Raw genomic sequence first — 14689 nt, 5'->3', positions numbered from 1 at the left:
TTCCCTCTCCTCTATCTCTCCTCTCATTTTTCCTTATCTCCCCTTCCTCACCCCTCTCTCCGTTAGCCTCTTTCACTTTCCTTCCCTGATAGTGACTTGGAATGGTTTTTGCTGAGAAGAAAAAAAAAATCTTTAATCACACATGTTAAATGTTTACCTATATAAATATTATTACTTTAGGTGACTCTGATAATACAACACACATATGGAGGGAAGATGATGAACAGACACTGTCCCCAAGCAGTCTGGCTGCACAGTAAGTCTTTGTTTCTGAATTGTTTGGTAACTTGGTTGAATAAGCAATTAAAACAGTTCATACACACAATTCTATTAGTAGTGTTAAAAACCATGGGATATAAAAACCAACTATGACCTGCCAAAGGAAAGGACACAGCTCCAGTGTAGTAAAGGGGAAACTTCTTGTGGAATTATTGAATGACATTGTTGGATAATACAACACGAGGACCTCTTTTTCATTTCCAAGGTTGTGTAACTATATCTAACGTGACAAGTCTGCATGCTACTTTAGACCTGTGGGGTCAGTTTCCAACTATTTTAAAGTATTTCACCATGAAAAATACATAAGCACCTGTGTTAGTCTGTTCAAGCCACTATTGCAAAATGCCATAAATAAGGAAGCTTTTAAGCAACAGAAATTTATTTTTTACACTTTTGCAGGCTGGGAAGTCCTATATCAAGGCCCCAGCAGATTTGGGTCTGATGTGGGCCTGCTTTTTGATTCAGAGATGGTGCCATCTCACTCTGTCCTCACATGGTGAAGGGGTCAAGGCAGCTCTCTGTGGCTACTTTTACTTATAATGGCCATTCCCATTGCTATTTGTGAAACCTCTGCTCTTATAACCTGACCACCTACCATAGGTCCCAACTCCTAATTCTGTCACCTTGGGAGTCAGGATTTCAATGACTTTAGGGGGATAAAAACATTCAGACCAATTTTTCACATTAATATTTCTTTTAGTTTTTAAAGAACCAAAATATTCCTTACTTCCAATCAAGGTAATGCATTATTTCTTTGGTAGGCAGGTAGACAAAAATGTTGATAGATAATTTAAGTTTGGATTTTTATTAGGGTGTGTAGAGAGTGCCAGGAATATGTGGAGGAAATGACAGCAGGGACCATGGGCACTAAAGACCATCCATGTAAGCAGATTACTGAAGTAACTGTAATGATGATGGGAGGAAATTTAGCACTCCCCTGTAGTACTGATGGAGGTAAATTCCTGTAGTTCAAGGCAAACGTAGAGATCAGATAGCTGGCCAGATGAGGGTTGCTTTAATCTAATAAATTAAACTATTGAAATCCTTTGACTTTAGTGCCTCCAAATATGTTTTTTGTGCTAATGGATATTTGTGCAAATAAAAATAAAGAGAAAGGGCATGGGATAAAGTCGATTAATGGGTACTGAATTCTGGGTTAGGAACAAGAAGTTCTGGGGGGCTGTTGTGCGATAGGATGACTATAGATGATTATCTGCTGCATACTGCAAAAAGCTAGTATGTTTTCATCATGAAGGAATGATCAATGTTTGAGGAGATATGTTTAACCTAACACAATGTATACATGTATCAAAATATCACATAGTATCCCATAAATATACACAATTTTTGTTTCCATTAAAAAATAAATCAACTCCTAATAAGAAGAAAGAGTAGGACTTATTTTTAACTATTCATTTTTTTTTCTAAAAAAGCATCCAAGTAGTTGCTTAGAAACTTGCTATGATTTAATGAAAAGGTCCCTGACTCAGAGTAAAGTCTAAGCTAAATCCTTGCATAAACAAGCACTTCCTGTCTCTCGGGCCATCTCCTTCTTCCTCCGTGGTGGCTGACCCAGTTCTTCTCCCAGAGCGACTCAGTCCTTAGACAGCTTCCCATAGGCTGCCATGTTTCAAATACATAGGTCTTTGAAACACACTCCCCATATAGCCATCAAAAATAAGAAGTTTTAAAACCACCTTTTAAGTTGAACTAGGTAGATGCTTATTGCTGACACGAGGTATCTTTATCAGAGCCTGGAAGCTCCCTAGCTTTGACAGTGCCAGTGCCTCAGCCTTCCCATTCCACAGCAAATGAAGTTAGCTCTGACAGCTGGCTGACAGTTTATTAGGAAGAACTCAATACTTTTAAGATGGCTCTTATTGTGATTGATGAAATTAAGGGATTTCTTATCTTCAGACTTCCTTTCCATTCCTACTTAAAAATAATCACAGAGTAGCAATAGTGACATATGATAAAAGAATAAAAGTTTTTTTAAAGAACTCTACTCAAAAATATTTTTTCCTCATGGCTCCATCATTATTTTTGTTTTATTAATTGTTTTTCTGTGTGTGGGGTGTCAAGCATGTGCTCATACACCACTCACCTTTTATTGTAAGAACTCTTGGGAGTTAAGATTTTCTATCAAGAATATGTTTAAAAAACTCATGGGATGTTTGTACCAAAATAGTGGAATCTTAATTTTTGGAGTATGTTAAATTCACTCTCAAAAATCTTGACAATCTAATGTTCTTTATAAAACTGAGAGAAGGACTTAGATGATATTGCAAGGTCACTTCAAGCCCAACTGTTCTTTATTCTAGTCTTAACAATAACCTTGGGAATCTGTTGGTTTTGTCCATCTGGATAGTTAGGCCAGTATTTTGCTGCTAAGCACTGCACCCTGCTGGAACTGGTTCTGGACTGTAATAACTGCACCACGAGAGCAAAACAAACACAAAAGAAGAAGGGTAGTACTGAGAAGGACAAGAAAAGGAAAGAGAGAGAGAAATAAGAGAGGACCATCTCTGAGACTGGATCAACCTACCCCACATGTGCCCTCCAGAGATGCCTCATTGGTCTCTTTTCACATAAATAGCCAATATCTCTGCGGCTTCCTAAAAAAACTCACTTATGTATTCATTCACTCAGTCACTAGTAACTCAAGTCTGTGATGTACAAAAGACAAATGCTAGGTGTTCTATGACCGGGATGGTGGCGGGATGAGCAAGGAGTGGGATACAACATTAAATGGATCATTCTTCCAAGTTATTCACAGGGAACATAAGTCTATCTTGAAACCTATATTCATTATTATACCAAGTAAAACAAATGGATTATCTCCCCCAAAAGAAAATAGATGCAGAAAATTTATAATTATGGTCCTAATTCCACTTGTTTCTTCTTTATATTCTGGATTCTCAAATTGCATCTTATATTTTATCTTTAGGGTCTTTTTTCTGAGATTGCTTTTCATTTCCCTCAACGATCTTAAAACTATCGAATATTCCAAGACACTGGCTCAGGGCTTTTTGTCTTAGGACAGTGCTATGAGTACATTGATCATTATGGTCTTGAATTGACTTGATTTGACTGGACTCACTGATTTTATGATTGGAGCAACAAGAAACTTAGCTATATAGAGACATGACTTGATATTATATGGTTAGCCTATACAACAAGGTTAGTTTTGTTATCTAATACATGCCTATTGGGTTTTTATATTTATAATGTGATATAGAAATTTCCCTGATAGATGATTTCTTTTATTTTGGCCAGAAAATAAAATTCTTTAGTCTAAGAATATACTGTTCTGTCCTTTATTTGTGAATTGACAAAAGGCATTAATTATCTATAAGGAAGCATTGATAAATAATGAGGCCGTCTAAAAGCTAAGACAACCAGGTATAGTATTATCCAGAGTCTCTAGTGAAGGAGATGCTTAAGTAAAAGCAGAAGACTTTTGAAATAAGTGCTTTATTTTTTAACCTGGAGGTTATGAATTGTATTTAAATGAGAGTCATTCATATGACCACTATGCAGTGCTCTCATGGCTCATTTAGAGACTTTTCCTGCCATTGAATCATTTCCTTTTTAAAGTTCCTCAAGGATTCAGTGTTGTTAACCCACATCTAAACACTGTGAGGTTTCTTTGATATTAATGCAAACATTTTTCTATATTCACTAGCTACACCAGGGTAAGTCTCTCACTAATATTATAACATCTAAGTTAAACATCTGATAGGACTAGTTGATTTGCATACTGTGCAGTTTGATTCAAAGCAGATGACCCCCAAGTCAGACATTGACATTTCTTCTATCTTAACTATACACAAAATTCAACATTAAAGGAAGAATTTTAAAAAATAGAGAGGTAGCCTCCCAATTGAAGTGACAAGCTATACATCACGCACACATATGTGTTCTCTGAGGCACATATGTCTCAACAACCTTTGGCAGTCCTCAGATGGCAAGCAATTTGAAAGGAGAGCAGAAAGACATTAATTTGAGGATAAATATTAAAATAATTAAACATAAAGACTATTCTCATGTAAAAAGCAAGTACTCAGCATATCCTGAGTAATGCTGCCCTTGGGCACTTGGGCTAGATCAGGCAGGATGAGCACATTCCTGGTGTTCTGATACCATCAACCAAAGCCAAGCCACCCAGAACTAACATGACCTCAATGAATGGCCTTGCTTTTTGTTTAGCTGACTTAACGTATATATTCTTTCCAAATTCTATAGGCTCCTAATCCTGGAAAACTTTGAAGATGCCATCTTAAATATATCATCAAATAGTCCTTATTTTCCCTACTTGGCCTGTGTGAGAAATGTGACTGACAATCTGGCCAGGGGATCACCAGGTAACACTCTTCTTAACAGTGAAACTCTGCTCCTTGTTTCTGTTTCTGTTCTTAACTATTAAGTTCGTTAAAACATCGGCTTATGAAAGAAAAATTTTTTTTAAAAACTTACCTTTCATATGTATTTGTTTCAGTATGGGGGTTTAATATCTGAAGGGAGGATGTAGTCCTACCATTATATTAATGTAGCTGCTATTAGGGCATCTGGACAACCGGACAAATTTTAATATAATGGCCATTTACTGGATAATGCCACAATGGCCACCTGGATAAACTTTTCCCACTGTCCAGAGTCTTTAGGTACTCCTATAACCCTTCATAACATTTTCTATGCCCTTTATAATCTTAGTCATTAAAACATAACAAGGGGGCTGGGGCTGGAGCTCAGTGGTAGAGTACTTGCCTAGCAAGTGTAAGGCACTGGGTTTGATCCTCAGCACGATGTATAAATAAGTGAATAAAATAATTTTTTAAAAAACATAACAAAAAGTGATAATGCAGAGTTCCAAAAACAGGTGTAATTGACATAAAACAAAGAAATTTTGTGGCAGACTATTTTTACTTTCTGCCTTCATACATTTTACTTTCCATTTTCTGCCTAATGGGCAACCAGGAAGATTGTAATTAAATCAAATATTCTTAATTTTATAGAAAAAAAACATGTATTTTCTTACATTTTCTAGGGAATACACATTCTTTTTTCCTACACCAAAATATATTTTTGAGATTTGATAGCAAGCAAATAGCACAACACATATTTAAGCCTTGTCTTTGTTTAGCTGGCATGAATTAATCAAGGTTGGAAGGGCATATTTATATCACAGTGATTATATGACCTGTTCTCCCCAAAATGCTTCAACTGAATAATATATTCAACTCAGAAATAAGAGCATATTTAGTTCACAGAGAGTCAAAACCAGGTAGCACCTTTGCTGGAAATATTTTTATCTCTAAGCAGAATATCCATGAATATTTTAAAAATAATGAACTCTATAGTCCACATGGTTGTAGGAAAGGTTAAATTTTCACTCATCTTATATTTAGATTGAACTAGGCTATTATCATAAAAAAAACCTAGTAATAAATCAGGATAAAGGTGTCTTTCAAATGTACTTCCCAAGTAACCTTACGATTCATATAAAATAACTCTTTTTCCCTCTACAGAAAATCTGAAGCTTCTGCAGTCCACAATTCGATTTAAAAAATCTTTTCTCCGAAATGGTTCCTATGAGGATTACTTCCCTCCAGTTCCTGAAATTCTAGAATCAAAAGTAAGTCATGAAAGAAAAAAATGTTCATCAACACTTGCTATGATATTTGATGAGATACTTTTAGTTTAAGTTTTAAGTCTTTGCAAATAACAATCCTATTTTGGCTCTAGATTTAGACTGGAAAAAGAAAGGTGACAATAGTGTTTGGTCTATGTAATGTCTTCATTTTTAATTGGTGAATATATCTATATAAAATGATCCATAAGAGCCTAATATAGTATTTACATGCATAAAGGAATGAGTAGTAATATAGTTATTTTGTTAAGCTTCATAATTTAAAGAAGGATTCATAATATGACTTCTCCTTTGATATGTCTTTGGTTCTTAAGTCTGTAAGAGTAGATTTCAAAGCTGTTTTGACTTCAGTGTACAAAAACCTTAAAAGCTGACTCACTTATCTGTATTGCTGTCATCATAAGCAGAAACCAGTAAGTCAAATAAAAATGTATGACATTAAAGAAGAGTGAGAAGTGACCAAAAACACTTAAAGCTCCTAAATTTAAATAAGTTCATCCTTTTTTTCCTTATTGTTCTTTTCTTAGCTCATGCATATAGTACACAAGTTATCATGAAATTCACTTTATTTCTTAAATAACCCTATTAAGTTTTGGAAACAGCTTTCCTAGTAAGAACAGCAGTTTAATTGGATTTATGTAGCCAAGGATAAAGTAAAATTAGAACTAGTGTATTCAGGGCAAGCAAGATGATTTGCTATATACTCAACATGGTATAATTAAGCAAGCATGCAAAACATTATGTCCATGTATATTACAAATAAATATGCTCATTAGATTACCTGCCTTTTAGACCTAGTCTTCTACATGAATCAAAATTTCTAATGTACTTAATTTAGCATTATCTTAATTTGTGCAAATGAGAAGGAAGTTTATGCATTCATCTAACAAATTTCTACTCATTCTTCAAGGACAAGTTGAAATGTCATTCTTACAATATTAGAGTATAACCCTTTCCCTGTTTTTCAGCCAGGATAATGACTTTTTTATATATGCTCCTATAATATTTATCCATTTATTCTTTTCATCTATCATCCGTGCTCCCTAATCTCTAACCCAAATGTACTTATAAACAGTCTAGTGTGGAGGAGATGGAAAAACAGACAGCAATTGTAGCCCAGTGAGATAAGTTACTTGTGGTATGTGGATGGACAGAACTCTGTATGGAGATGGGATATTCAACTCCGATTGTAGGGTATAGAGATGTAAAGAAGAAATTTGTAGAGGAGCTAATGCATATTTTGAGTTTTGAAGCCTTACAGTCTTCACAAAGTCATGCATCCCAGACATAGAGACTGGATTTGTGAGAAGTCATAGTCATGAGCCTGAAAGATAGGTATAGGTCACCCAGAGTCATGAATCCACTTGGAGTAAAATGTACCTATGGGAGAGGCAGGGAAAAGGGAGTGTGGAGTGATACCAAGTCCAGGTCGAAAAGACCTCTTTCTGCTTAGAGAGTTAGAATTTGATCTGAAAGCTGTGATCTCTATCAAAAAAGAGATCTCTCTGGGAGACTTATAGAGATTGGAAGAAAATTCAGTAGGCTACGTTGGCAATAATCTAAACACAGAGAGAGGGCCTGCACAGCACCTATGGAAGAGAATAGAAGGAAGAGCCAGTTTCAAGAGTGATTTAGGACGTTTTGGCCCCTAATGAGATTGAGGCATAAGAAAGAGGAGTCTCCAAGGGCAGATTTCTGGCCTTTGGAACCTACCACTTGACATTGAAGTAACACAGGGTCTATTTCTTCACTAAAGCACAAACTCTAAGGAAATCATGCCTTCTTTATCTCAGTCCTCACAAACTAGCAGACATAACTTGTGAATTTATGAACAAATGAGAATGTTAAAGTAATTAACATTAATGATATCATTGTGATTCCTGGGCAGCTACTCATTGCAGTTCTTTACTTGGGAAGTAACCAGGTTGCACAAGACACAGTAGAGAAATAGAAATGTACATTCTTAGCAAGTTTTTATACTGATGGAATGGGACTGGGGCTAAGAACAATTTTCAACATTATCCACAGTTTGAATGTAATGCTCTTCTTGAGTGTCAAAATCATGGAAAAGTTCTAGAAGTAAACAGTAATCATTGTCCCTTAGTTAGAAAATCCACTGTCATTTATAACATTTGAAACTGACAAAACCCCCTCAGTCCTAGACTACGTCCATGAGGAACATTATCAGATCTGTCCCTTTATTGTGGTATTCCCAGCATCTGGCACAGAGTGGAACACATGGAAAATGCTCAGTACGTGTCATTGAAAAATGAAGATCAACTCCTACTGTGGCTTTGTTTCTTCCCTGCTCTGTCTACCCTGTTAATCAGCATCCTCATTGCCATGGACAGTTAGGGCCCATATTCCAAAACTTTATTCATGGCATTCTTAAGACAATCCTTTAGAACCTCCAAAATTCCAAATGCCTGCCAGCCATTGGTGACTTCTGCTCCCAGCCTTTCATTCTAGCAGGAACATGGCTGTTCCTGAGCTTGTGTTCTTTTCTCCCGTCATTGTCTGCTTTCTCTCTCCAGCCCCTTTAACAGGCATGAGAATTTCCTCAGTGGAAAACTATGAGAAAAATGGATATTCCCTATATTGGGTGTAAATACAGATAACACACTATTTTTATTGTAATGCCATTAATTTTCTGAATAGGCCCCCATCTCCCTTCCGTTTATGCACAAAGAGCCCAGGAATGTGGCCACTTTACTGTTTTATGCCCATGACATTGTGAGGTCAAGTCAATACAAAGTTTGATTCAGATGCATCTGGGAACACCAGACCATGGGGAATTCCATTAGAGATGGACTTGGAGTTAGTTACGGATCACTGCCTGATGATAGGCCTGAACACCTGTTTGTGATAAAGGACTCAGGGCCTCTTCTTGAATCTGTGGCAATAATTCACTAAACTTATATTGATTATTGATGATCCATTAACCTTCAAAAATGTAATACATGTATTGTTCTCAGGATGAAGTAGTAAATAGTGATGAGTACTAAAAGACCATAATGTTGCTCCTTGGTGGATGTTCTTCTCAGTGCATTCCATATTATCGACTCTGATTTATACTCTTATTTCAGAGAACCATTCAGAGAACCAAGCCTACTCCATGAATGTGGCTAGATTTCCAATTTCTCCTATAACTTTTATCTCATCGATTCAGGACTATACTGTGAACTGTAGTTTTCCATACTTGTATTTCAAACCTGTGATAAAAAAAAAATGTATTTCAGTCTTTACTGAAATTGTTCAGATTTGCCACACCCCCAAAATTCAATTAAAACACAGATATATTGAGCCACTGACACTTATACATTTATTTATAAAACAACCAAAAGAATGGAACCCAGGGAATGTTGCATAGAAATTTGTCTCCATTTCATTGGTGAGGTTTCATCATATTTGAAAAAAATCAAAGGTCGGAGTAGCATGACAACTATGTAGTCACAACTGGGAGAATGACTGTGTCTATTCCAGAATGGAAATTTTCTCATAGAAATAGGACTAGTAAGTAGAATTTCCATACATATTGAAACTATTTCAGATAGCTCAAAGCCAGAGGTCAATTATAATATTAATTATGATGGAAAACGAGCCTTTGATATTTGCTATCTGAGGTGATCAATGACTAATTTAAATGATCTTCACTTAGTTATTATAAACCTCTCATTAAATACAAGTCATATGGAATGAAATATTCCCAAATCTATGCCTATACCGAGAAGTTCAACATTTCTGTCAAAATGGAACTTCTGATTGGAAACTGAGGTTCAAGGAATGACACATGTATTTTATTCTTTAGACATTGTTCCAATTTATTTGCCTTCTTAAAAAGAATAGCTCTAGGGTAGCTTCCAAGTAAAACAGAAATGACTTTCCCAGAGGCAAATTCTATTTTCCCTCAGGATGTATGACTTGGGAGTATATCCTTAGAATACATAGAAAAGAGTGAACTGCAGAGAGGAACAGAGTCGATAGCTTAGAGACTTGTTTGATTTCCATCTTTCTCCTTTCCCTCTGGGCTTAGGACTTCAAGCCCTTTAAAACACTTCCATAGGACAAAAGCACTTAGTTTCCCTTATCCCATTAGAGGGCAGATGAGAATGTCAATAACAGTGCCAACACTTCTGAAGAATCAGGTGTATTCCCATCTACATTTTAAATATGGTCTCATTAGAATGCATGTTATTCTCAACACTGCAGCTTAGGAAAGTCTTTTTAAATTTTTTTGTCCATTGATTTTTATCATAATAAAATATCATATATCATATTTTTATCAGCCATTTTTAACTATGTAGTTCAGTTGTGTTGATTCCACTCACATTGTTTTTTTTTAATTTTTTATTGTTGGTTGTTCAAAACATTACATAGTTCTTGATATATCATATTTCACACTTTGATTCAAGTGGGTTATGAACTTCCATTTTTACCCCATATACAGATTGCAGAATCACATCAGTTACACATCCATTGATTTACATATTGCCATACTAGTGTCTGTTGTGTTCTGCTGCCTTTCCTATCCTCTACTATCCCCCCTCCCCTCCCCTCCGCTCTTCTCTCTCTACCCCCTCTACTGACATTCATTTCTCCCCCTTGTATTATTTTTCCGTTGTGCAGCTGATCTCCAGAACACTTTCTGTCTTGTAAAACTGAAACTCCAAAGCTGTTAAAAGCTCTTCATTTCTCCCATGCCCCGCTTTCTTCTCTGTGTGAATCTGACTGTTCTAGGTACCCATGTGACTGGAATCTTAGTGTTTGCCTTTTGTGACTGGGTTATTATACTTAGTATAGTACCCTCCAGGGTCATTCATGTTGCAGCATGTGAAAGAATTTCTTTCCTGTTTAAGGCTTAATAAAATCTCATAGGATATATGTGTATTTCCACCATTTTGTTTAACCATTCATCTGTTGATGAACACTTGATTTGCTTCTACCTCTTGGCTAATGTGAATAATGCTGCAGTAAGCATGGGTGCATATATATCTCTTTCAGACCCTGCTTTCCATTCCCTGAGGTATGCACCCAGAATGGAATTGCTGGATCATATGATAATTCTATTTTTAGTTTTGTGAGGAGCTACCATGCTGTTTTCTACTGTTGTGGCACCATTTTATTTTGAAATTAAGATTGTTTTATTTTGCTTTTCTTCCAACAGTTCGCAAGGGTTATAATTTCTCCACATCCTCATCAATACTTATTACTTTCTGGTGTCTTGATCATAGCCATCCTAGTGGGTATGAGGAAAAAAAGGCCTTTTTCTTTTTGTGGTACTGGGGATTGAACCCAGGGCCTTGTGCATTTGAGGCAAGTACTCTACCAACTGAGCCATATCCCCAGCCCCCATAAAGGAAGGCCCTTTTCAGAGTTTTAAACCAAACCTACTTTCTGTCTTTGCACAAATACAAATTACAATATAAAATTAATCAAATTATGATTTCAACGAATAAAACCAAACTACTTATTTTCTCTCATTTTTTTCTTTTTCTAAACTACATTTTTTTTATGCCTATGAATCCACAGTTGAGAAAGACAGGTCTAATAGGTTTTATGAAATTCTTAAGAGAACAATAAACTTGAATGACAGAAAACAGTACTTTGTAATAAAATTAATTTCAGATGCCAACAAACTAAACACATATGCAGAATATTTTTAAGTAAATCAACTCAGGTTGCTTATTCACATCTACAAAATATGTAGAATAATGTAATTAATCTGTTTTCCACTCTTTCCCCATTTTGGAAAGCTGTCTCAGCTTCGAAACTTGACCGAACTTCTTTGTGAATCGGAAACTTTCAATTCGTTAGAGAAATCATGCCAGCTCTCTAATATGAGCTTTGGGAGTCTATGTGAAGACAGTACGTTTCACGTGCAACTTCTGGAAGCAGCAGAGCTGGGCACCGAAATAGCAAGCAGCTTACTGTACCATGACAATATCATATCTGCAAAACTGAGTGACTTGCTGACGGGGGATCCAAGTAAAATTAATTTAAATATGGATCGGTAAGTTTTTCTATTGTCTTTTCCCTTGGTGAAATCCTTTCTTCAAATACTGTTATGCCTAGTTGAATCTCTTCTTCTACTTTGTTCCAGGTTCCTGGAACAGGCGTTGCAAATGAATTACTTGGAAAATATCACACAGTTAATACCGACCATAGAGGCCATGCTGCATGTCAATAACAGTGCAGATGCTTCTGAACAACCAGGTGTTTCCCCATTCATATTTTAAATGCTGTCTTATTAGAATGCATGTGATTCTCATGCTGCAGTTTAAGAAAGGCTTTTTTGAAGTTCCCAACGAAACCTACTTTCCTATCTAGCCTTACAAAGAAGAAATCTGAAGATTTCAAATGTGGTTACTTGTCTAAAGCAAATACACAGAAAGCTAGCAGAGAAAGGAAAGAGGGGAATTTGATTTTGTGGCAAAGAGATCTTCAAAATTTAACTAGTTAGACCGTTCACCTTTTGTTTCTCTGATATATTAAAGTGCATGAGGTAGTCAGCGGCATGAGCAAAGATGAGATTTATTTGTTTCTGTGAGAATAATCTAATTAAAAAATAAAAGATGCACTGCTGTCTGCAGAAATCTCAATTCGGAACTTTCTATTAGTATTCTGAGCATGATGCACCATGCAATACATTTCTCCTTTGCATAATACCTCAATACTGAAAAGAAAGGCAGTCTGCATCTTGGACAACAGGCAGCCACAAAATTGGAAGGGCACTGAGTCCAAAAATAAAGGAGGTATATTTGCATGAGGGATACTTAATAAAATAAATTGAAAGGCATCTGCAGAACAGCGATCACAATCTGCTAAAGTAAAATCATAATATTGTTTACTGTGCCTTGAATGACCCAGATATAAAATAGTTATAATCACTGCCCTAAAAAAATTTTGGAATTAAACACATTCTATTTTAAAAGGAGATAGGAATTGTGAATCCCCTTTATAAGCAAACTGTAGTGTGCTAGGAAAAGCTAAGGAAAAATACTCTGTAGCATCAGGTTTATCCAACTTTGTCCTAACTTGACAATACCCTAGCACCCCAGGTTAAAAAGTGTCTTGAATTTGTGTGATGTTTTAAATCAAATGGAGAGATATTTATTTAGTGTATTATGTGATCAAACTCTGGGAGCAAACCATATTTTCCTCAAATCAATTTTCAGTTGTTGACACCTTAGAAAAATTTATAACCCAGAGCAGTCTGTTACCTTGAGTTAATGATATCATAATAAGAACAAGCCTACATCAGATAGAAATAGATCTGAAAGCTGCTAAGTTTGCCTAAACCAGGAAAAGTCTGTTTCTGATAAGGCAGGTGTGATGAATATGCCTTGGTCTAGGAGCCTTCTCCATGATGGTGTGGTTAAAATGAATGTCATTATAAACTGACATGTGAGTTGTGTGTATGTGTGTGTGTTGTCTTGCAGATCAGTTAATAGAAATGTTTAGAAATGTTGAAGAACTGAAGGAAGAACTGAGGAGAACAACAGTGATGTCCAACACAAGTATTGACAAGTTACTAGCCATTCCTATTCCTGATAACAGAGCTGAGGTGGGCCATGATTTGTACTTACATGCAGTTCTAAGATGTTTAAATCACAGTCTTCATTAAGTACTTATCAGTAAAATGCTGAGAGATTGCATGCAGATGTGGTGAATTTTCCATGAAAATGGTAAAATTGTAGGCTTACCTAATTTCTTAAATTTAATTTTTAATTGACACATTATGCATATACACATCTATGGGGTACTGTGTGTTAAATACACACACACACACACACACACACACACATACAAAAGGCATAATGATCAAATCAGGTAATTCCCATCTTCTTAAGCATTTGTCATGTGTTTGGAGCCTTTAAACTCTTCCCTTCCAGTTCTTTATAAAATATATAATAAGTTGTTGCAAACTATAGTTGCTCTGTGGTATGGAGAACATGAAACACATTCTACCCATCCCACTGTGTTTTAGTGGTTATCCTACCTGCCCCTACCTTTCCTCCTCTCTGCCCTTCCTTCTGAACAGTCTAATTGTTAAGTGAAGATAGAAGGGAAATTCTAAAGCAAGAATATTCTTGTGTATTCTTTTCCTTTTATTTTTATTTATTCTTCTTCTCGTTACCTTCATTCTCTCTTTTTCTTTCCTCCTCAAATGGCTTTCTTAAACAATTGATGTCATCAATAATTATAGTCATTATCCTAATAGCATTGTGTGAGGTAAATTGGAACTTACTATAAGGATATTAAAGTCAGACTTTAGTTACTTAATTGGAGAGAGAAACATGGAGACCATTCACTGTTTGTTGCATCTAAAATAGAAATGGATATTCATTTTTACTTTTTGAAAGTTCCAAGACAAGACTTAATGTATAAATAGATGTGGTCAAAGGAACTATGGGTAAGTTTGTGGTTGTAGTAAACATTTTTGAGTGTGAAAATGAATAATGTCATTTTCTCATATGCCGATAATAGGGTTTTCCACTTGAAATGTCTTATCTTTTATCCCGTTTCCAAGTTCATTGTCTGGAAGTGTCATAGAAATTTTCCAAAAGAGCTGCAGAGCTTAAGGCCTCATCCATTCAACACTTACATGTGACAGAGTGTGTCATTTCTAAGCACAGCCCAGTTACTGTCCAATATTAGATAAAGTTTATAAAAAGCCTCAAATGCTTTCTGTGGAAGATATTTCAGTTTACTAGTGTCATTCTAATTGGTTCCCCCATAAAAAAATAAAAATGCTCTGTT

At 35.8% G+C, this 14689-nt stretch overlaps 1 protein-coding gene and 1 non-coding gene across 3 annotated transcripts in view; one reads left to right on the top strand and one right to left on the bottom strand.

Moving 5' to 3' along the window:
* The window catches only part of Abca12 (ATP binding cassette subfamily A member 12), a 161837-nt gene that overhangs the window by 68746 nt on the left and 78402 nt on the right, over positions 1-14689 (top strand). For both annotated transcript variants that reach the window (XM_048808508.1, XM_015481335.2), the window contains exons 9-14: positions 181-256; positions 4525-4643; positions 5808-5914; positions 11683-11939; positions 12030-12142; positions 13369-13493. In XM_048808508.1, the coding sequence (XP_048664465.1) occupies positions 181-256; positions 4525-4643; positions 5808-5914; positions 11683-11939; positions 12030-12142; positions 13369-13493 (797 nt within the window). The remainder of the gene's footprint in view (positions 1-180; positions 257-4524; positions 4644-5807; positions 5915-11682; positions 11940-12029; positions 12143-13368; positions 13494-14689) is intronic.
* Trnal-caa lies at positions 11201-11274 on the bottom strand. The gene has a single exon. It is a non-coding gene; the product is annotated as a tRNA-Leu (tRNA).

Source organism: Marmota marmota, unplaced genomic scaffold (genome assembly GCF_001458135.2).
Source record: "Marmota marmota marmota unplaced genomic scaffold, marMar, whole genome shotgun sequence".
Taxonomy (NCBI): Eukaryota; Metazoa; Chordata; class Mammalia; order Rodentia; family Sciuridae; genus Marmota; species Marmota marmota.
Note: the sequence above shows the minus strand (reverse complement) of the source record. Positions and strands in the feature narration are given on the sequence as shown.